The following is a 26,811-nucleotide window of genomic DNA, read 5'->3' as shown; positions in this document are numbered from 1 at the left end:
TTTCCCTCTATTATATGTATATATATATATATATATATATATATATATATATATATAAAACAGATACAACATACAAATATAGATAAGGCTCACCGGCCATTTGACCATCATCTTCTGTGCGGATGCACAAACAGTGCCCGAAATCTTACGGGAATCGGCGGTAAAGCCGCAAGTAATGACTATGATGGGCAGGGGCACTATGAATATAGTGCGGACATTGCCGGCACGGTAGCCCAGCGCGTTCTGTCAGAGGGTTAACTACCCTCTGTAACAAAAAAACTGAGTTAACACATCAATGGAGAACCTAAATGGGTGTCACCGGACGTCCGCCTCGATCAAATACAACGAAAACTATAGAACAAAATGAGATTGAAAGATTGAAAGAAAATGAATAGTTCGATAGAGCGTCTGCCATGCAAGCAGGAGATCCCGGGTTGGAGTCCCGGTCGGATACACCTTTTCAACTGTCCCCGTTGACTTATGTCAACGCTTGTATGCAGCTAAGGGTATTCATTTCATTGTAATATTCATGACTGTCGCGTTTAATTGAAGCAGAAACGCGAGATATCCGATTTAACGAAAAGAATTGGTCAGCCACTTTAGAGTGCTTTATACTCTAAAGCTACTGAATTGTTTTAATTGTGCACTTCTTTTTTGACTGCTCTTTGCCGACTACCATCAATTATTTGATTCTTTTCGTTGTACATTTTTAGCTTCATTGATATGCGTGGTCCCAATTGTATTTAATTTATTTGTGTTTTATCGACTCCCAGACACTATGATTCACCATCTTACTATAAAAGAACCATAGAATAGTTAGGAATTTCGCTTCACAGTTGTGAACACCCAATATCAATATTTTACCATCCTGCATGTATTTTTGCTAACACTGCTGTCATGAAGTCATGAGTAAAAATAAATCTTAATAATGGAAATCTAAGAGTATCATTTTTGCTAACATATAGTTACGCCTGAAACAGTACACTAATTTTCTTCACAGGGAGTGAAGTGGAACCGACATTGAGTTCATTGTCTGATTACATCACTGTCCGTACTGCTGCACTGTTCTGAACTCTGCATGGTGAGCTGGTGTCTTCCTAACTTGCAGGCCGTGGGTTCAACACAAATTCCTAAAACACTCACGGGACGTCCTTGCGCAGTTGTGGTAGGGAGATAGATCAGAAGCAGTCGCACACACGTTAGAAACTGAATTGGTCTTTTTTGAAAGGGCGTAAGTCACTACTTTGCCAACGTTGCGTTGTATAGTGGTTCATACATAATGAGAGTAGATCTATCATTTGTGTCTGAAAGGGCGTCTATAACAAATTCGGTTGCCTTGTAACATCGAATTCTAAAATTACATTTTGTTTTAAATGGACATAAGTCACTTACGCACCTTTTTAGCAGTGAACAGTTGGTAATGGTCCGGTGACGCGCAGACTGTTGAAGAGCTGACTGCCGAAATCATTTGTCTAATGAGTTTGTGGTATGTTTACTAAGAGCAGAGTGTGTGAAAAGGAAGGGGTTTACAGTGATACTGAAGATGAGATAGGAAAACGAAGAATAGGGCAATATCTAATTTTGCTACGAGATCACGAAAATAAAAGTATCACGGTTGAAAGGCTAAGCCTACGGAAATGACAATGGGAATCCAATTCAGTTTAAACGACCCACCGTTGTGTTACAGGTAAGCTGGTAATTTGGTTGTGCATCATCTACAGATTTGTGGGTTTGAACTGGTACTTGTTATTGTATCAAATTAACCTATATAGTACGTTACCGTCGGTGAGCACTGTTGTGTTTTACATCCTTGCTTGCGTATTCTCCTAAACGTAATTGCGTTCCCTTGTATTTTCCCAGTGCATGGAAATATGTACAGAACATCTTGGAGAAGACAATTGCATGCACATGTTTACAAAGATTTGTGATATTTGAACTCAGAATTACCAACGTCTATTCTTTAAAGGGCTAATAGATTGAACATTAGTGAAGCGGAGCTGTCCCAAGAAAATATGGACAACCGGTGGTGGTACAATCTTTTAGCTTCACTTAACACGTTTCAGTAGGCAGATCTCGAGAAGAGGAATGTACGAAAGCTTTCCTCGCAGTGTTTGATATCATTGAAAAGCGAAAACGAAGAAAAGGCAACTGAAGATTGCTGGTGAAACCCCAGAAGACGAGAGAGGTAGATGAGTCCCCCCTCCTCCGTCTGCGATCAAGTGAGGGAGTGTGTTCAGTCCTTTCTCATTTCAATAATCACCCCCCTGTCCTGCAAAATTGTTTAAGATTAGATGTCAAATCGATGTGGAAGTTGTTCTTAGAGAAGCATCCTGATACCAAAATAGATTACTGTTTCCATTGAAATTATTTCAAGAGAAATTCAATTATCGATATGTGTGTGGCCTCATGCAGACACTACCTGTATGTATGAAAAGTTGAAATCGAATCTTACATCACCTCATCTCAATGATACCGCAAAACGGCAGCTGCGGCAGAACTTATGATACACCAGCGCCGAAGCAGAAAACTTCAGTATCCTCTCGCCTACCGAAAACAAGATGAAGCCGAGACAGAGGTGCATATGTTATCCATAGCATCTGACTATGTTCAAAATATTAGCCTGCCGAAAGTACCAGTGTAGTATCTATTTTATTTGAGAAAGATCTCTCAGTGTTTTCTGCATTCACGACATAAAAAACGGGCCAAACACTTTGTATGTCTCCACGAAGCAACCGGTGGATCGGCTGCCAATAAAGTCTGCTCGTTTTTATTTGATTATGTTAAGTCCATCCGCGAAAATATCACAGAGTTTCGACTGTTTTCTGATAATTGCAAAGAACACAACAAAAACCAGACGCTCTCTAGATTCCTACTTTCACTGACAGATTCTGGATATTTCAGACTTATTGAGCAGTATATTTCAGTACGGGACACACCTTTTTACCACACGACCGAGACTTTGGCGTCATTTCAAAGAAGCTTCGGCAGAATGACAGGATATTCACTGTTCATCACGTAGTACAGAACATTCAACAAAGTAGTACAAAACTCGAAAAGTTTATAGTTACGTACGCTGACACATCTGACACTCTGGACTTTAAAGGCTGGTGAACATAATACTATAAGAAGACGACAATCTCAGAGGAAATAAGGAAAAAGCGAGGATGTGACAGATATAACTTTACAGTCAGCAGTTTCTTTCACTTTGTATATTAGAGTGCCAGAGTTGGGTCCATCAAAGGTTTGACGTGTATCAACAGGTTAGTTGGTCACACATTGTTTATGGCACCTCAGCGAGAACCTTCAGACTCTGCCTAACCAGCAGAATGGATGCCAGTTAAGTGAGAAGTGTAAAAAATTCAAGACTTGGGAAAGGTGTAGCAGTACATTCGAAGTGAGCATATGCAGTTCTATGGGGAACTACTGACATGCAGTTAACGATGATTGACGAACAGTTCATCACTAGTGGAAAGACTTGACTTTTAATTACCTTTTCTAATATTTCTATGTGTTTCCTTCGTAAGTTTAACAGTATTGTGTTTATTTTCTGCGGCTTAAAGAAGTTTTTGTAATACTTAATTCACTAATGTAGCCAAATATCAGCCTTTTTCTGCATCTCCTTTCAATGACATAAAATTTCTTGAAAAGATAGGACATTTCCACATTTTAAATGGACATAACAGTGTATGTATTTTTATTCATGTAACTATTAACAATCAATGAACAACTAAGATGTTCTTATTTCCTGGTATTTTTTTCCCACACTTTTAATCTTTCGTTCAGTTGGTTATATTGACTTAACCCCTTCTAAAAAATATCGATTGTTGTGATACCCATATGTAGACATCTCACACTTTTGAAGCAACTGGAGCCCTTTGACCCTATGCATCACAGGCAACCACTACTAATAGCGATACATAATCTATAAATATGCTACAGATGTGGCGCATCTGGTCTCTCTCAGGGGCCGCTTCTAACTGTGATATGTCAGTATATAACTCTTAATTCCGTGGCGCATCACTCAACTTGCCGTCCCTAGCAAACACTTATAAGTGTGATACGTCATGTACAGAAATCCCATATACGTGACGTATCTGCCGCATCTCTCAACATATCGACCCTATTGGCCACATCAAATTGTAATGCGTCATGTAATTGATCGATGTATAATTGGTTTGTTTTTCAAAAACTATTTGTATTTATACGCTGGGTCTTGCCCAGGGAAAACTGTGCTTTCGAGCGATAACATCGATAGGTCATAGTGTTTAGGATTTTTGCTAGTGTTAACTCTGCCGCGTGGAGCGTGGGCAGAGGGTGGCTGGATGGGGTAGGGCGGTGGAGCAGGTGTGTTGAGTGACGCTCCCGCGAGTCGTAGCGCTTCTGGGGTTTGGCAGCATGTAATTGCGCTCGACTTGCTATGATAGTTTCTGGCACGGTGTCGCGGATGGGAAACATTAGCAGGCATACATCAAGAGCCCATTTCGCCTGGTAGTGTCAGTGGCGTCGTAACTGCCGTGTACTTCACGTCTGCTGTGCAGCGTGCTACGTTATTTTAATTATTAACTGTATTTTTCTTACTTGTCACTTCTTCTTCCATGTGGTTTTGCTTTTAGGAAGCTTTAATTGTCGAGTACTAGTAATAGTGTTCATATATTTCGTGTTTGTTTTGAATACAGTCACAGTGAGTCCCTTTAGTAAACCATAGTGCCAGTAGTGCTAGTGTTTGCTTTCAATACAGTCCAGAGACAGGTAGTGCTATTTTCATTGTTTTCTACAAGAAGTGTCTAGCAACGACAGTTTAGTCGACTATCAGCCGCCTTTAGTGAATTAGCAGTCTAGTTAAAAGTTGATTAACTTTCTACAGTAAATTGGTTTCTTAGGATGGATAGGATGTGTGACTGCTGTGTACGGACGCAGGAGGAGCTGGCCACTGTTCGCGAACAGCTGAACGTGTTGATGGCCGCGGTCAGCCCTCTTCAGGCTGCTGCCTCGGAGTGTAGCAGTAGTGGGGAGTCTGGTGCGTCGCTTGGTACACCACAGGTGTTACATGCTTCACCCACTGTCCCTGCTGTCGAGACATCTTCACGGGTACCGGGCGCGGTTCAGCCACCCTCTCCCCAAGGGGAGTGGCTGGTTCAGCGGCGTTCGCGGCGCACAAGGTGGAGGGTCAAGGTGGAAGCTGGCCGTGTGGCATCGCCCACTCTGCCTGTCAGTGGACATGTGGCCGCTCCTTCAGCAAGGTCCGAGCAGGTACACGGGGAGAGGGGTTTATTAGTTATTGGGAGCTCCAACGTTAGACGGGTGATGGAACCCCTTAGGGAAATAGCGGAAAGGTCGAGGAAGAAGGCCAGTGTTCACTCTGTCTGCTTGCCGGGGGGTCTCATCCGAGATGTGGAGGAGGCTTTGCTGGCGGCGATAGAGAGCACTGGGTGCACCCTACTGCAAGTTGTTGCTCATGTCGGCACCAATGACTCCTAAGGTCTGGGTTCAGAGGTCATCCTCAGTTCGTACAGGCGGTTGGCGGAATTGGTGAAGGCGGAAAGCCTCACTCGCGGGGTGGAATCTGAGCTAACTATTTGTAGTATCGTTTTCAGAACCGATCGCGGTCCTCTGGTTTGGAGCCGAGTAGAAGGCTTAAACCAGAGGCTCAGACGATTCTGCGGAGATCTGGGGTGCAAATTTCTCGACCTCCGCTATCGGGTGGAGAAATGTAGGGCCCGCCTGAATAGGTCAGGAGTGCACTACACGCCGGAAGCGGCTACAAGGGTAGCGGAGTACGTGTGGAGTGCACATGTGTGTTTTTTAGGTTAGAGAATTCCCTCCCTAGGCCCAACAAGACGCCTCCTGAGACGCGGCAAGGTAGGAGTAGGCAAAATGCAACAGGGGATAACAATATTAATGTGCTAATAGTTAACTGCAGGAGCGTCTATAGAAAGGTCCCAGAACTGCTCTCATTAATAAACGGTCACAATGCCCATATAGTACTAGGGACAGAAAGTTGGCTGAAACCAGACGTAAACAGTAATGAAATCCTAAACTCAGATTTGAATGTATACCGCAGAGACAGGCTGGACAGTAAAGGGCGAGGCGTGTTTATAGCGATAAGAAGTGCAATAGTATCGAAGGAAATTGACGGAGATCCGAAATGTGAAATAATTTGGGTGAAGGTCACGGTTAAAGCAGGCTCAGCCATGGTATTTGGATGTCTCTATAGGCCCCCTGGCTCAGCAGCTGTTGTGGCTGAGCACCTGAGGGATAATTTGGAAAATATTTCGAGTAGATTTCCCCACCATGTTATAGTTCTGGGTGGAGATTTTAATTTGCCGGATATAGACTGGGAGACTCAAACGTTCATAACGGGTGGCAGGGACAAAGAGCCCAGTGAAATTTTTTTAAGTGCTTTATCTAAAAACTACCTTGAGCAGCTAAACAGAGACCCGACGCGTGGCGATAACATATTAGACCTTCTGGTGACAAACAGACCCGAACTATTTGAAACAGTTAACGCAGAGCAGGGAATCAGCGATCATAAAGCGGTTACTGCATCAATGATTTCAGCCGGAAATAGAAATATTAAAAACGGTAGGGAGATTTTTCTGTTTAGCAAAAGTGACAAAAAGCAGATTACAGAGTACCTGACGGCTCAACACAGAAGTTTTGTCTCAAATACAGATAGAGTTGACGATCAGTGGGTAAAGTTCAAAACCATCGTACAATATGTGTTAGATGAGTATGTGCCGGCAAGATCGTAAGAGATGGAAAAGAGCCACCGTGGTACAACAACCGAGTTAGAAAACTGCAGCGGAAGCAAAGGGAACTTCACAGCTAACATCAACATAGCCAAAGCCTTGCGGACAAACAAAAATTACGCGAAGCGAAATGTAGTGTGAGGAGGGCTATGCGAGAGGCTTTCAATGAATTCGAAAGTAAAGTTCTATGTACTGACTTGGCAGAAAATCCTAAGAAATTTTGGTCTTATGTCAAAGCGGTGGGTGGATCAAAACAAAATGTCCAGACACTCTGTGACCAAAATGGTACTGAAACAGAGTATGACAGACTAAAGGCCGAAATACTAAATGTCTTTTTCCAAAGCTGTTTCACAGAGGAAGACTGCACTTTAGTTCCTTCTCTAGATTTTCGCACAGATGACAGAATGGTAGATATCGCAATAGGCGACAGAGGGATAGAGAAACAATTAAAATCGCCCAAAAGAGGAAAGGCTGCTGGACCTGATGGGATACCAGTTCGATTTTACACAGAGTACGCGAAGGAACTTGCCCCCCTTCTTGCAGCGGTGTACCGTAGTTCTCTAGAAGAGCGTAGCGTTCCAAAGGATTGGAAAAGGCCACAGGTCATCCCCGTTTTCAAGAAGGGACGTCGAACAGATGTGCAGAACTATAGACCTATATCTCTAACGTCGATCAGTTGTAGAATTTTGGAATACGTATTATGTTCGAGTATAATGACTTTTCTGGAGACTGGAAATCTACTCTGTAGGATTCAGCATGGGTTTCGAAAAAGACGGTCGTGTCAAACCCAGCTCGCGCTATTCGTCCACGAGACTCAGAGGGCCATATACACGGGTTCACAGGTAGATGCCGTGTTTCTTGACTTCCGCAAGGCGTTCGATACAGTTCCCCACAGTCGTTTAATGAACAAAGTAAGAGCATATGGACTATCAGACCAATTGTGTGATTGGATTGAAGAGTTCCTAGATAACAGAACGCAGCATGCCATTTTCAATGGGGAGAAATCTTCCGAAGTAAGAGTGATTTCAGGTGTGCTGCAGGGGAGTGTCGTAGGACCGTTGCTATTCACAATGTACATAAATGACCTTGTGAATGACATCGGAAGTTCAGTATGGCAGACCTCAGCTTTTCAAACTATTCCATTAGCATCACTAAAATATAGCAACTTAGCATGAACCTTTGTTGCTCATTGTCCCAATTGCATTACCAAGCAGGGTCCCTTCCTTTTCCGAAACGAACTTGAGTGTCGTTGAAATTCAAACGCCAGATTAAACTAATATCATTCGATTTCACTGCTTTAATTTCAAAGTTCAGTTAAAGTATTCACAGCTGGCTACAATATTTGGATTACACAAGCACAAATTAAGAGTGCGAGTTTTGTAACCATATTTTAGCTTACCTGTGACTGCAGCTCAGCTTGGTACGTACTAAATTTTACTAATGTTAATTGTTCAGAATCATTTAATTCGAGTTCAAAGTTAAATCTCTTATTTCTAAATTGCGTAGATTCAAGTAGCTTTTGAAATGATTGTTGAGGTAGCCCAAGACGAACCTTATTTTATTGAATTTCCTAGTGCTTCAGAAACAAAGTTCATTATTAATTTCAGTCACTAAACTAACTTTCAATTTTCCTGTTTTATTAATTCTTTTGTTAAATTAAGTCAGTGTGTAGAGAAATTTATTACTTCTGACAAACATTCAGTTTTCACACAACACGTGCCAACCTCCAGTTGCCACGCTTTTAGTGCTAATTGTATGTGCGATAACCTTTCTTTTTCAGTTATTATAGTAGTTGTCCACAGGATTGGCGAACGTAATTTTCCCCAAATCTCATATATCTAATTAACGCCAGTTAATTGTTAACGTAACGACCGCACATTTACGTTCTTTACTAACTTGACCCCTTTTCAAAATTAATTTCCATCAGTTTCATTTGCATTTTTCCTTTCATTTAGATGTAACCCTTTCCTCCCACTTTACCGACAGATTAACTTCGGTGACGATTGCTTTTCCCAAATTTCCATTAGGTACACGCGGTTTAATTTTTACTGTCATTAAGGTGGATAAGTGAGGGGGAGGTTAAAATCCCCAAAAACATACGTTTTTCATATGAGGTGCATCTTGCTTCCACCTACTGCCAGGTACTCCATACCAGCGACCTCAGTAGTCATTAGACATCGCGAGATAGCAGAATGGGTCGCTCTGCGGAGCTCACGGACTTCGAACGTGGTCAGGTGAGTGGGTGTCACTTGTGTCATACGTCTGTACGCGAGATTTCCACACTCCTGAACATTCCTAGGTCCACTGTTTCCGAGGTGATAGTCAAGAGGAAACGTGAAGCACAAATTCGTACAGGCCGCCCTCGTCTGTTCGCTGACAGATACAGCCGACAGTTGAAAACGGTCGTAATGTGTAATCGGCAGACATATATATATAGACCATTACACAGGAATTCTAAATTGCATCTGGACCCATTGCAAGTACTATGACAGTTTGGCGGGAGGTGAGAAAACTAGGATTTCATGGTCGAGCAGCTGCTCATGAGCGACACATCACGCCGGTAAATGCCAAGCGACGCCTCGATTGGCGAAAGGAGAGTAAACATTGGAAGATTGAGCAGTGGAAAAACGTTGTGTGGAGTGACGAATGACATTACACAATGCGGCGATCCGATGGCAAGTTGCGGGTATATCGAATGCCCAGTGAACTTCATCTGCCAACGTGTGTAGTGCCAATAGTAAAATTCGGAGGCGATGGTGTTATGGCGTGATCGTGTTTTTCATGGAGGGGGCTTGCACCCCTTCTTGTTTTACGTGGCACTATCACAGCACTAACCTACATTGACGTTCTAAGCACGTTCTTGCTTTTCAATGTTGAAAAGCAATTCGGCGATTGCGATTGCCTCTTTCAACACGATCGAGCACCTATTGATAATGTACAGCGTGTGGCGGAGTGGTTACACGAAAATAACATCCCTGTGTTGGACTGGCCTGCACAGAGTCTTGACCTGAATCCTATAGAACACCTTTTAGATGTTTTGGAAGGCCGACTTTGTTCCAGGCCTCACCGACCGACATCGATATCTCTCCTCAGTTTTGCTCTCCGTGAAGAATCGAGTGCCATTCGCCAAGAAACCTACCAGCACCTGATTGAACGTACTCCTGCGAGTGTGGAAGCTGTCATCAAGGCTAAGGGTGTGCCAACACCGTATTGAATTCCAGCATTGCCGACGGAAGGCGTCAGTAAGTGATTTTCAGCCGGGTGTCTGGATACTTTTGATCACATAGTGTGAATGTGAAACGTCGTAACAGAAATCTTACATATGTTTCGCATCTGACACCTGTCTTAACTTGCACTCTAGTGGCCACTTCTAATTTTGATACGTCATGTGAAGCGATTTTACACCAGCGGCGCATCTAGCGTGTCTCAGCTTGGCACTAAAGTGCGCGTCATTTACGACGGCTGCCGAGTTTAGGTTCGTTCTGCGCATCTGACGTCACAAAACACAGTCAGCCAATGAACAGAGAACGACGTTGCCAGAGCTCGACTGCAGTGCAGAGCATGGACGAGTGTCTTCAGTTTTAGAAACGTTCAGTCATAAATAAAGTAATTGAACAAAAGCAATGTCTTGATAGCAGACTTTCTATAAAAGAAAGTTTGGAAAAATCATTCTTTATACAAATTGCTTCATATTCTATTAATTAATTAAACCAAACAAGTAATAAGCCTCCTAATTCAGGGGATAGCAAGGAAATTCATTCTCACTAACCGCTTTTTCGCAATAAAGAACAGCAGTAATTGTTTTTTTCCTATCGTACTTCCACGAAACGTGAGTAATTCATAGTCATACCAACAGTGTTTGTCGGTATTTTGCGTGACTCTTTAAAGTACTCCAGTATTTTTGTTGAATGATGAGCTGCGTTAGCGTAATGGTTAAGGTGGTTAGCTGCTAAACAACAGGTTCTGAGTTCAAGCCTTGTACGATGCTTAATATTTTCTTTATTTAAAAACAATATCGAAGTGTCTTAATTCATGAATTTTATTCGTTTGAATGTAATTTTTTGAAATTTCTAGTGGCAACTAAAATCGACCATACAGAAAGTATACGCTATGGACTTTCACCCCTGCAAACTCTTCAAAATTTCGTGCAGTGGTTTACTACATTTAATGCTGCACAATAACTGCGCTGAACATCGAAACAAAATTAAGTCATTTATGGGTGGAAGGTATCAGTCAAGAAGATGTGTAAAAATCAAATTTTTGGGCCAAATAGTTTTTGTGAAATCGAACGATAAGTGCGTCATAGCAGTCGGAACACCATGTGTCTGCACAGCCGAGCAGTGCAGTGATGACAAAATCGCGCACAGCACGGAATGCGGTGAGCACGTCTCTGTAGCAGCGAAAGGGTTAATGCGGCCGTGGTGGCTTTACTTCATGAACTGCGCGCTCCCCCCTAAACGTAAGTTTGCGTACTATACTATACTATGGCACTGCTTCTCTTGGCGCGTGCGTCGTTTGCAACTCGCAATGCAGCAGTCTCCCTCGTCTGGGCGGGCATGCGCGACCTACCAAGATAAAAGAATTGAACTATAGTAGGGCCCCACTCTAATTGTGATACGTCATGTCCTGAGATGCGTGTCCTGCCTCACTCAACTTGGCGACCATTGTGGTCGCTTCTAGCAGTGATGTGTCGCGTACACGCATCTTACATGTCTGAAAAATCTGACGCATCCCTCATCTTGCTGCACCTAGTGGACGTAGCTAATAGTGATACATCTTGTACAGATATCTCACATTTGTGGCACCTGTGACCTGTGGCACTCCTTTCAACTTGCCGTGCCTAGTGACTGCATCTAAATGTGATTTGTCATATGCAGAAATCTTACATCTGTGGCGCTTCTGGCAGTCCTCTAAACAAGACACAACCATTACCCGCTTGTAATTTCGATGCATCATGTACAGAGCTCTTACCTATTTGGCACAGCTGGCACATATCTAAACTAGCCGGCCACAGCAATTTGCTACTAAATGTGAACAGTCATCTATGGAAGTATTGTATCTGTGGCGCATCTGGGTCTTCTCTCAACTTCGAGCCCTAACTCGCTGCTCCTAATTGTGATATGCCATGAATAGGGACCATACAGTTACGGGACATCTGACAAATCTCTCAATTTGGCAGTATTGGTGGCCGCGTCTAAATGTGATACTTCATATGCAGAAATAGTAGATCTATGGCACTGCTAGCAGCTCTCTCAGTTTATCGCCACTTTTTGCGGCTTCTGATTGTGATACATCACATACAGGCGTCTTTCATCTGTGGCGCATCTACCACATATCTAACCTTGCCGACCGTAGTAACCGCAACTAAATGTAATACGTCATGTACAAATATAACGAATTAGTTAGCAGTACAAGAAAGATCGGGAGAATGAGAACAGGAAAAAGTTAGTAGAGATTCGTGCTGCTGTAAAAAGAGCGATGCGCGAAGCATTCAACCACTACCACCGTCATACCTTAGCCAAAGAACTTGCTGAAAACCCAAGGAAATTTTGGTCTTACGTAAAATCGGTAAGCGGGCCGAAGGCTTCCATCCAGTCACTCACTGATCAGTCTGGCCTGGCAACGGAAGACAGCAAAACGAAAGCTGAAATTTTAAATTTAGCATTTGAGAAATCTTTCACTCGGGAGGATCGTACAAACATACAGCCGTTTGAGTCTCGTTCAGATTCCCGTATGGAGGACATAGTGATAGACATCCCTGGGGTTGTGAAGCAGCTGAATGGGTTGAAAATAAATAAATCGCCAGGTCCTGATGGGATTCCAATTCAGTTTTACAGAGAGTACTGTACTGCATTGGCTCCTTACTTCTCTTGCCCAACGTAAAGTCCCAAGCGACTGGAAAAAAGCGTAGGTGACGCCTGTATATAAGAAGGGTAGAGAGACGTATCCTCAAAATAATAGACCAATATCCTTAACATCGGTTTGTTGCAGGATTCTCAAACATATTCTGTTCGAATATAATGAATTTCCTTGAGACAGATAAGTTGCTGTCCATGCATCAGGACGACTTTAGAAAGCATCGCTCCTGCGAAACGCAACTCGCCCTTTTTTCACATGATATCTAGCGAACCATGGATAAAGGGTATCAGACGGACGCCATATTCCTTGACTTCCGGAAAGCGTTTGACTCGGTGCCCCACTGCAGACTCCTGACTAAGGTACGAGCATATGGGATTGGTTCCCAAGTATGTGACTGGCTCGAAGACTTCTTAAGTACTAGAACCAAGTACGTTGTCCTCGATGGTGAGTGTTCATCGGAGGTGAGGGTACCATCTGGAGTGCCCCAGGAAAGTGTGGTAGGTCTGCTGTTGTTTTCTATCTACATAAATGATCTTTTGGATAGGGTGGATAGCAATGTGCGGCTGTTTGCTGATGATGCTGTGCTGTATGGGAAGGTGTCGTCGTTGAGTGACTGTAGGAGGATACGACTTGGACAGGATTTGTGATTGGTGTAAAGAATGGCAGCTAACTCTAAATATAGATAAATGTAAATTAATGCAGATTAATAGGGAAAAGAATCCTGTAATGTTTGAACACTCCATTAGTAGTGTAGCGCTTGACACAGTCACGTCGATTAAATATTTGGGCGTAACATTGCAAAAGCGATATGAAGTGGAACAAGCTTGTAATGGCAGTTGTGGGGAAGGCGGATTTTGGGAAGAGGTGGTTCATCTGTAAAGGAGACCGCTTATAAAACACTAATACGACCTATTCTTGAGTACTGCTCGAGCGTTTGGGATCCCTATCACATAGGATTGAGGGAGGACATAGAAGCAATTCAGAGGCGGGCTGCTAGATTTGTTACTGGTAGGTTTGATCATCATGCGAGCGTTACGGAAAAGCTTCAGGAACTCGGGTGGGAGTCTCTGGAGGAAAGGAGGGGTTCTTTTCGTGAATCGCTACTGACGAAATTTAGAGAACCAGCATTTGAGGGTGACTGCACTACAATTTTACTGCCGCCAATTTACATTTCGCGGAAAGACCACAAAGATAAGATAGGAGAGATTAGGGCTCGTACAGAGGCATATAGGCAGTCGTTTTTCCCTCGTTAGGTTTGGGAGTGGAACAAGGAGAGAAGATGCTAGTTGTGGTACGAGGTACCCTCCGCCACGCAACGTATGGTGGATTGTGGAGTATGTATGTAGATGTAGATGTAGTTACATAAAAGAAATTTAATTTATTTACCGGTTGCTCACACTTTCTTAAGGTTATGCCTATCGCATACTGGTAGAGAAATTACACTTACTTTGGCGACCGAGGGCTATTATTGCTTTAATTTTATTTTGTAAACGGCCGCCAACCACGCAGCCATGTTCAAAACTTCTAAACATAAATGTCAATCCTGTGGCGCATCTGTGTTGTCTGTCAATTTTAAACCTCCAGTGACCACTTGTAAACTTGATACAACATACACACATCAGAAAAAGTTTTGCATCACCACGGTTCCCAGATATCCTGAAGATAGACGTAGACTGTGGATATTGTAAAACAGACATAGTACCTTTGACTGTTTAGAGAAGTTACTAAGCCGCCCAAAGATGTAAACATCCGTGCTTGAGCAACGCCTGTTAGACTGAGTGGGTCTGACAGCCTATCAGTTCCAGTCATTCCACGAGGATAGAGGTACACGGCTCGTGTCGTGTGTAGTTCAACCATGCCTAGACGGTCGATAGCGCGGTTGGATGGCGTCCGCATTGTTACTTTGTGCTAGGAAGGGCTCTCAACAGGTGTCTCGGAGTGAACCAAAGGATGTTGTTCGGACATGGAGGAGATACAGAGAAACACGAAATGTCGATGAATGCCTCGCTCAGGTCGCCCAATGGCTACTATTGCAGTGGATGACCCCTACCTACGGATTATGTCTCGGAGGAACCCTGACAGCAACGCCACGATGTTGAGTAATGCTTTTCGTGCAACCACAGGACGTCGTGTTACGACTCAAAAAGTGCGCAATAGGCTGCATGATGCGCAACTTCAGTCCCGACGTCCATGGAGAGGTCCATCTTTGTAACCAAGACACCATGCAGCGCGGTACAGATGGTCCCAACAACATACCGAATGGACCGCTCGGTGTTGGCATCACGTTCTCTTCACCGATGGTTGTCATCGAAGGCGCCGTAACGGCTGTACGATACGTGATTGCTATCCTCCGACCGATAGTGCAACCATATCGGCAGCATATTGGCGAGGAATTCGTCTTCATGGACAACAATTCGCACCCCCATCGTGCACATGTTGTGAATGATTCCCTTCAGGATAACGACATCGTTCGACTAGAGTGGCCACCATGTTTTCCAGACATGAAAACTATCGAACATGCCTGGGATCGATTGAAAAGGGCTGTTTATGGACGACGTGACCCACCAACCACTGAGGAATCTACGTCGAATCGCCGTTGAGGAGTGGGGCAATCTGGATCAACAGTGCCTTGATCAACTTGTGGTTAGTACGCCACGACGAATACAGCCATGTATCAATGCAAAGGAACCTGCTACTGGATGCTAGAGGCACCGGTGTGTACAGCATTCTGGGCCACCACTTCTGAAGGTCTCGCTGTACGTTGGTACAAAATGCAATGTGTATTTTTCATGAGCAATAAAAATGGCAGAAATGATGTTTATGTTGATCACTTTTCCAATTTTCTGTACAGGTTCCGACACTCTCGGAACCGAGGTGATACAAAACTTTTTTGTGTGTAAATAGAACTCTTGCATCTCTACCATATCTGGCACCTCTCTCAACTTGGCACCTCAAGTGGTCATTTCTGATTGCAATTTGTTTTGTACAGAAATGTAACACCTGTGACTTATCTCGAACCTGTGTCAATCTGACAAACTGTAGTAGCCGCTTCCAATTGTGTTATATCACATACAGAAATCTTACATCTGTAGCCACTACCAATTGTGATACGTCTCGAACGTAAATCTTACATCTGTGGTTCATCTGGCACATCCCTCAAATTGCCAAAATTAGTGGCAACTTCTGTGATACATTATCTACAGTGATCTTGCATCTGTGTCGCATGTGGCGCGTCTGTCTACATGCCATGCGTAGTGGCTGCTTCTAATTGTGATACCTCACGAACGGATATATTGATCTGGGGCACCTCTGGTTCCTCTCACAACTTGGCAACCTAAGTGGCTCCTTCTAATTATGATACGTCACAAGCAGAGATCGCACATGTTTAGCACATCTGGCATCTAATAAGAATATGTCACATGCAGAGATCTTTCATCTCAGGAGCATCTGCTGCATTTATCAACTTGCCGCACCTAGTGGCCACTTCTAACAGAGATACATCTTGTACAGAGATCTTACATCTGTGGTACATCTGACACGTCCATCAAATCGCCGCGCGTAGTGGCCGCCTCTGAATGTGGTATGTGAAACACAGGAATCTTATATCTGGCGTGCTTCAGTCACCTCTCTTAACTTGGGACAACCAGTGCCCGCTTCTAATTGTGATACATCATGTACAGGCATCTTGCATGTGTGACACGTCTAGCCTATCTCTCAACTTGCCGACTCTAGTGAGCACATCTCATTGTAAAACTTCTCTTGCAGAGATCTAGGATCTACAGTGCATCTGGTACCTCCCTCATGTTGGCACCACTAGTGGCCGCTTTTTACTACGTTTCGTCATCTACAGAAATCTTATAGCTTTGACTTGGATGTCTCCCTTTCTTGTTGGCATCCCAAGCAGCAATTTGTATTGCTTGGGTCTTAAACTGGTCCTTAGTGCTGTCTAGATTATATCAGGGTTTCAAATATTTAATATAATCATGCTGAGTATCCCATTAACACTTTCATCTCCCGATACAACTGCTATTTTACAAGGCTGTATTTATACGTTTCCAGCTTGAGAAATACTTTGGTGTCATATTGCACCTCAACTGGTATACTAAACCACACGATATATTTCGCACAGAAAACCTATGGTAGTGCCCTCTGAAAAATAGCAGGCAATATCACCACCGTCTGGTAACTCCATGTAATCTAGTGATAGACTTCAGCTGGATTTGGTGCACCTGTAGAAACTGATAACCTCTCCGCCTTCCAGAAAATAGATGAGATCTAGAGGCAGTTTAATGTACTGTATGTCGGTGTGGTTTCATGGGATGTTAATAGTTTGGTGTCTGATATGCTAATACGATGCTTCAACTGAATTCGTTCCCAGTGTTCACGTTCATTATGAGGCTTAACAGACTCCATAAGTGCAATCTGGTTGCCAGCACATACTGATTTTTCTTGTAATTTTGTTATTATTTGTTCTAAGTTTGTTGCTTCCTATGTACAGGTTGAGGCATATAAAAGTGTCCCAGAGAACAAGTTCAAGGGCGCAAGGAAATACAGCAGAGGAGAGGAAATACAGTGCTAACTACACTATAGCAAAGGTTGAAAGTGACGATCATTCAAGTCTTGGCTCTTTTCGGCCATGGTCATTGTACGGTCTGCCATCGGGTTCCCCTAAATGGCAGGCAGCACGCATAACAGCCACGCTACGAGGGAAACAAACCAACAGCCAAACAGGCGAAGACATCAGGTAAACACGCCGAAGATTCCAGTCGATTAAGAGGAACCTTTCCTTGCAGAGGTCGCCGGGACACATCCGGCCACGGATTCCTACGCCGGGTTTCTATTGGCTCCAGCTCACTATATAGGCCCGTCCGGTCGAAGGCAGACCAGTCTTCGTCCGCTGCTAATGGCAACCGCTATAGCAGAGTCTCCGAGAAGATATCACACAAGCCGCTGTGCTGCACCGCCGATCAAAGTACCAGCCGACCGAGAGGAACCACATCTCCGGCTAGATCGACGGACGTCTACATCTATTGTACAGCCAGCTATCGTATTGTAGAAGAACTTACGTTCAATAAACTGTTGGAGAATATAACAGTCAGCAAATTGGTGAAGGCGGATCGAAGCTGGATTGCTGGAATTGCTGCAGTCGCATCCGGAATGGTCTGTTGCAGTTCTTGAAGAAGAGCTATTGCGATACACCTTAGGCTCGAGGGTTCCCCACACAAAGTAATGGCACACTGACAGATCACGTGACCTATGTGGCCAGCTACGGCAGCGACGACATTGACCTCTTCTAACAACTCTGTCAGGCGTGAAGACTGTGTAAATGTGCTCCGAGGTTCGGCCGATTGCGTGGGCAGTTGCTCCATCCTGTTGGAGGTAACTGGAGGTCTTTCCCTCCTCCGTTAATGCTCCCACAAACGGCTCCAAAATGTGGGCTATCTAACGCGCAGAAGCCAGCGTCTGAAGAAAAAAGACGGGACCAATAATGCGGCGTGCAGACACTGCACACCAAACCCCAACCTTCTGATCGTGCAGTGGTATTCTCCACTGCCCAGAACCTTTGATTCCGTGAGTTGACATAACAAATCAGGTGAAACAAGGCTACATCAGACATAAAAGAACAGATTCATGCCCAAGCCATTAATTGTTTTCCCAGTGAACACCCACTCATAAAACGGGAGGCGCTGAGGAGCATCTGCTGCTTTTGATGCATCAACAACAGGACTCGGTAGGGATACACGTGCAGGTGCATGTGGAGTATTCGCCCGCATGATCGATGTGATATGGTGGTGTTTTGCGAGAGGCGTCGGGTTGATTTGGTAGGACCCTGAAGCATTTTCTGGTAAACCGCAGCCACATGTTCTGGTGTGCGGGCATGTTTCGGAACGAATTTTGACTTGTTCGAAAGAGATCCTGTCTGACTCCATTTTCGGACTAATAGTTCCACGGGCACTCTTTATTAGCACTTTGACACCACTGAACTTCACGGCAAACAACTGGCCACACCGTTTCTACGACTTTGCTGTCACGTAATTTCCTACAGCGCATAGCCGCTGCTCCACTGTGAGTACCGGAGCCCTCTTTGCACTGCTCCACTTACAATGACACAGCTCGCACTATGCTCGAATCGGTGCGGATTACTTGGCGAGCAACACGTGGCATGCGTGTCACGGCGAGTTGTTACATGCATACATTCAAGTCCAGTCGCACCCACTCGTCCAGGCCGCTTTTATTTGCTCCATCCTGTATTTGATTACGAAACCGTTGTCGGCTCCGAAACAGTCCATAATCGACTAGAAATCTACTCAGAAGGAATCAGCTTGGGGTTTGGAAAAAGACGGTCGTGTCAAACCCAGCTTGCGCTATTCGTCCACGAGACTCAGAGGGCCATATACACGGGTTCCCAGGTAGTTGCCGTGTTTCTTGCCTTCCGCAATGCGTTCTGTACAGTTCCCCACAGTCGTTTAATGAACAAAGTAAGAGCATATAGACTATCAGACCAATTGTGTGATTGGATTGAAGAGTTCCTAGATAACAGAACGCAGCATGTCATTCTCAATGGAGAGAAGTCTTCCGAAGTACGAGTGATTTCAGGTGTGCCGCAGGGCAGTGTCGTAGGACCGTTGCTATTCACAATATACATAAATGACCTGGTGGATGACATCGGAAGTTCACTGAGGCTTTTTGCGGACGATGCTGTGGCATATCGAGAGGTTGTACAATGGAAAATTGTACTGAAATGCAGGAGGATCTGCAGCGAATTGACGCATGGTGCAAGGAATGGCAATTGAATCTTAATGTAGACATGTGTAATGTGCTGCGAATACATAAAAAGATAGATCCCTTATCACTTAGCTACAAAATAGCAGGTCAGCAACTGGAAGCAGTTAATTCCATAAATTATCTGGGAGTATGCATTAGGAGTGATTTAAAATGGACGGATCATATAAAGTCGATCGTCGGTAAAGCAGATGCCAGACTGAGATTCAATGGAAGAATCCTAACGAAATGCAATCCGAAAACAAAGGAAGTAGGTTACAGTACGCTTGTTCGCCCACTGCTTGAATACTGCTCAGCAGTGTGGGATCCGTAACAGATAGGATGGATAGAAGAGATAGAGAAGATCCAACGGAGAGCAGCGCGCTTCGTTACAGGATCATTTAGTAATCGCAAAATCGTTACGGAGATGATAGATACACTCCAGTGGAAGACTCTGCAGGAGAGACGCTCAGTAGCTCGGTACGGGCTTTTGTTGAAGTTTCGAGAACATACCTTCACCGAAGAGTCAAGCAGTATATTGCTCCCTCCGACGTATATCTCGCGAAGAGACCATGAGGATAAAATCAGAGAGATTAGAGCCCACACAGAGGCGCACCGACGTCTTTCTTTCCACGAACAACAAGAGACTGGAATAGAAGGGAGAACCGATAGAGGTACTCAAGCTACCCTCCGCCACACACCGTCAGGTGGCTTGCGGAGTATAGATGTTGATGTAGATGTAGATGTAGACTTGCTTATTACCTTAAACAAGATTTTCTTAGTAGCATACTATGGTACACTTTATTTGACAACAAAGTATTTCCATTTAACATAGTTACCCGTTCTGTTGGATGTGTCCGCTCCAAAATGGATGTATTGATAGTCATCACATCTTCTGCTAGCGACTATGGCAGTTGTGATGCGCTGAACGGCGTTCACTAACTGGGAGAGGACGGGACGCCGTACATGATCAGCTGTCAGCGATTCCGCGTTCCACTCCGTGTCATTCAACCTGTTTTTTCAAAAAAAAAGACGCTTAGTTACTGTATAATTTGATGTAAAAATTATACTCTGAAACTTTTTTGTAGTTTATAGAACGGAACAGTGAAAGCTAAACTCAGTTTACCGCTTCCGAAAATTTTTATGTTTTTCTTTGACAGGGGTGCGCGGGTCGTTAACAGATGATCCAAGATATTAGATAGAGTTATTATGACGTAAATTGTGATTGGTATTCTAGACTTCTGAAATTGGTCGCTGTTAAAATACAATAATACCTATGCAAATATTTCTGTTATTGGTAAGTCAGATATATGTACGGAATTGTTAGTTCTTTAAATTGTTCTACTGTTGTAATCGAACTTAGGTAACGCACAGGTTTAGTTTTTTTTAGTAACTGTTAACATTTTACCATGAGTGAGAAGTGTGGGCTTTATCGTAGGTTTGTGAGTAGTGGGTTACGGTGAGATATTTGTTCAAGGCATTTTCATTGGGGGATTGCAGTGGGGAAGCCACTGGGAATTCTCGCGAGACCCTCTCCTTAAAATGCAGAATTTGGAGCGGAAATAAGCTGATAAAGGGGCAGGAGCGTAAGATGTGAGCCCTTCAGGTGGAGTTTCAAAATGTAAAGGAGGAACTAGATAAGTTGAAGAGGGTAAGGGCGCTGGGGGATGGGGACTGACAGTTGGTAAGAAGGCAGCTAAGAGGAGGAAATATTAAGGCAGTTCTGCTTTGTATGTAACCAAAAGATTTTACCAACTGTTAGAGTTTAATGGAGAGGAACCTGTTGTAGATGTAGGTGTAGGAATCATGCAGAAGTCCTCAGTTGCAAATTCTACCGGAAAAAGAAGGTTCCGCTGCTAGGTAGTTTGCATGGCAGAGATGTGGGCTAGAAGTTGCAGGAAGTGTTGGGCGACTCAAGTCCAGGTCACCAGTATTGTGAAGCATAGAACAGGATTGGCTCAGGTGACTGTTAACGTGAGAGAATTATGTAGGAGTTTTACGAAAGAAGATCAGGCACTGAACGTGGGTGGAGCTGGAAATAGTCTTCTTGCGACTGTTTCAGCGTCATGATCGGCCTCATCTTAACGCTACTGCTAGGCATGTTAACATGGGGCTGGACAAGGCGCTGATGACGGGGAGCATGGCTCACATTGCAGTCGTGCGTATTGAGTCTAGTACTAGATCGCGTTTCACTAGGCATTGACTGCACCTTAATAGGCATGGAGAGGGGAGGCTGGAAAAACTTATAGGTGACAATGTAGTGGGTGGTCGGACCACTCACGGGAAAGTTCCTGTAGTAGTTGGTGGCTTTGAACCTGCACCTTTTTTTTTAGAGTGAAGTTAGCTGATACCCTTACTTAAAGGAAGTCCCTCCAACAAAGGAACCATCTTCAAGGGAGGTCAAGTATCCAAGTAGTGAAGGCATTAGCATGTTTCATCAAAATACAGGAGTTATTAGAGATAAAGTTAGTGAAATGTTTATAGATGTTGACTCTGACATTATTAGTATTTTGGAACACCAATTAAATAATTTGACAATTCACAGGCTTCCTTTACCAGGATACAAATTAGCTGGCTGCTTTTATGGAGGTTTTTTGGGGAGTGGGAAAAGGGCCACGTACGTAAAAAACAGAATTCAATTTGAGCCTGTAGACGTATCATGGCACTGCAATAAACAGGTATTTGAATGTTCTCCATGGGAAGCTGAATTTTGTGGAACTAAACTTCTAATTGTTGTTGTTTGTAGATCCCTTAACTCTGACTTCAAAACATTTCTGATGAATCTAGAGAGGGCTCTTGGTTCAATTTATAGGAAGTACCAAAAATTAGTTACACATTGTGACTTCAATATTAACTTTGTATGTGACTGTGCAAGAAAAAGGACGCTAGAAGATCTCCTAAATTCATATGATCTGATGCACACTGTGTTTTTCCAAACCAGGGTGAAGGGGAATAGTAGCACAGCCATAGACAGTATTTATATTCCTTCTTCATTATTAGATGGACATTCTGTTAGTAAAAGGGTGAATGACCTTTCAAACCATCGCGCACAAATTTTAACACTAAAATGCTTTTGTACTCAAACAAATGTTATTTATAATTACAAGCTAATCCAATGGCAACACAGTGTCCTTTAAACCTCGTTAAGGTACAAGTGTGGCAGGATTTTTATAGGGCCAATAAAATAGATGACAAATATAATGCTTTCCTTACCACATTTCTTATGCTCTTTGGAAGTTGCTTTCCATTAAAACGTTCTAAACACGGTACTAGCAGTAAAAGGAAGACTAGATGACTAACTAATGCAATAAGGATACCATGTAGAACAAAGTTTGAATTACACTCCTGGAAATGGAAAATAGAACACATTGACACCGGTGTGTCAGACCCACCATACTTGCTCCGGACACTGCGAGAGGGCTGTACAAGCAATGATCACACGCACGGCACAGCGGACACACCAGGAACCGCGGTGTTGGCCGTCGAATGGCGCTAGCTGCGCAGCATTTGTGCACCGCCGCCGTTAGTGTCAGCCAGTTTGCCGTGGAATACGGAGCTCCATCGCAGTCTTTAACACTGGTAGCATGCCGCGACAGCGTGGACGTGAACCGTATGTGCAGTTGACGGACTTTGAGCGAGGGCGTATAGTGGGCATGCGGGAGGCCGGGTGGACGTACCGCCGAATTGCTCAACACGTGGGGCGTGAGGTCTCCACAGTACATCGATGTTGTCGCCAGTGGTCGGCGGAAGGTGCACGTGCCCGTCGACCTGGGACCGGACCGCAGCGACGCACGGATGCACGCCAAGACCGTAGGATCCTACGCAGTGCCGTAGGGGACCGCACCGCCACTTCCCAGCAAATTAGGGACACTGTTGCTCCTGGGGTATCGGCGAGGACCATTCGCAACCGTCTCCATGAAGCTGGGCTACGGTCCCGCACACCGTTAGGCCGTCTTCCGCTCACGCCCCAACATCGTACAGCCCGCCTCCAGTGGTGTCGCGACAGGCGTGAATGGAGGGACGAATGGAGACGTGTCGTCTTCAGCGATGAGAGTCGCTTCTGCCTTGGTGCCAATGATGGTCGTATGCGTGTTTGGCGCCGTGCAGGTGAGCGCCACAATCAGGACTGCATACGACCGAGGCACACAGGGCCAACATCCGGCATCATGGTGTGGGGAGCGATCTCCTACACTGGCCGTACACCACTGGTGATCGTCGAGGGGACACTGAATAGTGCACGGTACATCCAAACCGTCATCGAACCCATCGTTCTACCATTCCTAGCCCGCCATGGGAACTTGCTGTTCCAACAGGACAATGCACGTCCGCATGTATCCCGTGCCACCCAACGTGCTCTAGAAGGTGTAAGTCAACTACCCTGGCCAGCAAGATCTCCGGACCTGTCCCCCATTGAGCATGTTTGGGACTGGATGAAGCGTCGTCTCACGCGGTCTGCACGTCCAGCACGAACGCTGGTCCAACTGAGGCGCCCGGTGGGAATGGCATGGCAAGCCGTTCCACAGGACTACATCCAGCATCTCTACGATCGTCTCCATGGGAGAATAGCAGCCTGCATTGCTGCGAAAGGTGGATATACACTGTACTAGTGCCGACATTGTGCATGCTCTGTTGCCTGTGTCTATGTGCCTGTGGTTCTGTCAGTGTGATCATGTGATGTATCTGACCCCAGGAATGTGTCAATAAAGTTTCCCCTTCCTGGGACAATGAATTCACGGTGTTCTTATTTCAATTTCCAGGAGTGTATATCAAAATTTTAGAAGTGGTCACAATCGAGCTACAGTAGCCCATTACAAACAGTATTGTAAGGTGCTAAAAATGTTATTAGGAACGCCAAGAGTATGTGGTATGCAAATAGAATAGCTGATTCACAGGATAAAATTAAAACAATATGGTCCATCGCTAAGGAAGTGTCTGGTCAGCAGGACAAGGTCGACGATATAAACTCAGTTCGTAGTAAAAATATTTCTGTTACTGATAAGTCAGATATATGTACCGCATTTAACAATCACTTTCTTAGCATTGCTGGTGAATTAAATAAAAATTTAGTTTCCACAAGGGATCATAGAACTCTCCTGGAAAATGCCTTTCCGAGACTGATGTCTGAAATATTTATCTGTGATACTGCAAGGGGGAGACTGAGTCAATACTTTTGTCACTGAAGACCAAGGACTCTCGTGGATGTGATGGAACAACTAGCAGAATATTAAAGTACTGTGCTGCACATGTTAGCTCTGTAATTAGCCAAATTTGTATTTTTTGCTTTAAGAATGGCCAGTTTCCAAAACAATTAAAGTACTCAGTAGCATAGCCGCGCGGTTTAATGCGTTGCTTCCCGAGCAGGAAGGTGTGCCAGTCAAATGGTTCAAATGGCTCTGAGCACTATGCGACTTAACTTCTAAGGTCATCAGTCGCCTAGAACTTAAAACTAATTAAACGTCACTAACCTAAGGACATCACACACATCCATGCCCGAGGCAGGATTCGAACCTGCGACCGTATCGGTCGCTCGGCTCCAGACTGTAGCGCCAAGAACCGCACGGCCACTCCGGCCGGCGGTGTGCCAGACCCTGGCACGAATCTGCCAGGCGGATTGGTGTTGAGGTCCGGTGTGCCGGCCAGCCTGTGGATGGTTTTTAATGCGGTTTTCCATCCGCCTCGGCTACTGCAGGCTGGTTCCCCTTATTCCTCCTTAGTTACACTATGTCAGCGATTGTTGCGTAAACACTGTCTCCATCTACACGTACACCATAATGTCTCCACCACGCAAACATTGTGGGGTTACACTCGTCTGGTATGAGACGTTCCCACCATGGTGGGGGATCATTCCACTCTGAGCCGAACCTCCAGTAACCCTGGCTTTGGTGCGGGGCGGCGGTGAGGTGGGTGGACTGCTGTGGCCTGTTTTGGGGTTGTGAACCAATGAGTGCTACGGGGGGGGGGGGGGGGGTCAAGCCTTTCCGTCCTTTCTAGGACCCCAGTTCAATACACAGTACACGCAAGCGCCCACACGCACATGCGCACTCTCAGTAGTGAAACCGCCTCATAAAAAGCGAGAAATGGATAATGTAGACAATTTTAGACCTATTTCTTTGCCATCAGTGTTGCTAAAGTTGTTGAAAAGGCTTGGTATGTAAGAATAATTAATCATTTTTAGTCACATAATTTGCTATCAATTGTACAGTTCGCGTTTAGAAATGGTTTAACAAGTGAAAAAGCTATACTGTTTTTTTCTCTTTGAGGTACTGGTTGAACAATAGGTTTAGAACGCTAGGGATCTTTTTTAATTTAACTAAGGCATTTGATAATGTTGATCACAAAATATTGCTCCAAAAGTTGGACCATTATGGAATATGGGGAGTAGCTCACAACTTGATCACCTCTTACTTTAACAACAGGCAGCACCAGGTCTTTATCCACAGCGTTGAGAATTGCTGTGACGTGGGGTCTGAGGAGTCATGGTCAAATAGAGGGAGCCACAGCGGTCAGTACTGGGACGGTTCATCTTCCTTATTTATATAAATGATATTCTCTCTAGTAATACAGGTGATTCTAAAATAATTCTGTTTACTGATGACACTAGAGTGGTACCAAAGGGTGTTGCGTGCAACATTGGCATTGTTTCAAATAGAACAATTCACGACATATGTTCATGGCTTCCAGAAAATAAACTAATGCTAAATCACAGTAAGACTCAGTTTTGACCATTTCTAACATACAATTCAACAAAATCCGACGTTTTGGTTTCACAGAATGGGCATATGATTAGTGAAACTGAACAGTTAAAATTTTTAGGTGTTACATTAGATAGTAAACTGTCATATGAAGCCCACTTTCAGGACCTTGTTCAAAGGCTTAATGCTGCCATTTTTACTACCGAAGGCTATCTGAAGTAAGTGATAGAGCGACATGAAAAGTAGTGCCTGTGATATGCAAATGACTAGCATTCGCACAAGGTTGGCGCCGGTGACGACACCTACAACGTGCTGACATGAGGAAAGTTTCCAACCGATTTCTCATACACAAACAGCAGTTGACCGGCGTTGCCTGGTGAAACGTTGTTGTGGTGCCTCGTGTAAGGAAAAGAAGTGCGTACCATCACGTTTCCGACTTTGTTAAAGGCCGGATTGTAGCCTATCGCGATTGCGGTTTATCGTATAGCGACATTGCTGCTCGCGTTGGTCGAGATCCGATGACCGTTATCAGAATATGGAATCGGTGGGTTCAGGAGGGTAACACGGAACGCCGTGCTGGATCCCAACGGCCTCGTATCACTAGCAGTCGAGATGATGGGCATATTATCCGCATGGCTGTAACGGATCGTGCAGCCAAGTCTCGATCCCTGAGTCAACAAATGCGGACGTTTGCAAGACAACCATCTGCACGAACTGTTTGACGACGTTTTTGCAGCATGGACTATCAG

The 26,811-nt window shown here is 44.4% G+C and overlaps 1 protein-coding gene across 1 annotated transcript in view; it reads right to left on the bottom strand.

Moving 5' to 3' along the window:
* Positions 1-26,811, bottom strand: part of LOC126100505 (uncharacterized) — a 176,550-nt gene that overhangs the window by 102,288 nt on the left and 47,451 nt on the right. Inside the window, exon 3 of the mRNA XM_049911115.1 lies at positions 20,210-20,382. Within this exon, the coding sequence (XP_049767072.1) occupies positions 20,210-20,382 (173 nt within the window). The remainder of the gene's footprint in view (positions 1-20,209; positions 20,383-26,811) is intronic.

The sequence above is a fragment of the Schistocerca cancellata genome, chromosome 9 (assembly GCF_023864275.1).
Source record: "Schistocerca cancellata isolate TAMUIC-IGC-003103 chromosome 9, iqSchCanc2.1, whole genome shotgun sequence".
NCBI classification, from domain to species: Eukaryota; Metazoa; Arthropoda; class Insecta; order Orthoptera; family Acrididae; genus Schistocerca; species Schistocerca cancellata.
This window is presented reverse-complemented; position numbering and strand designations above follow the sequence as displayed.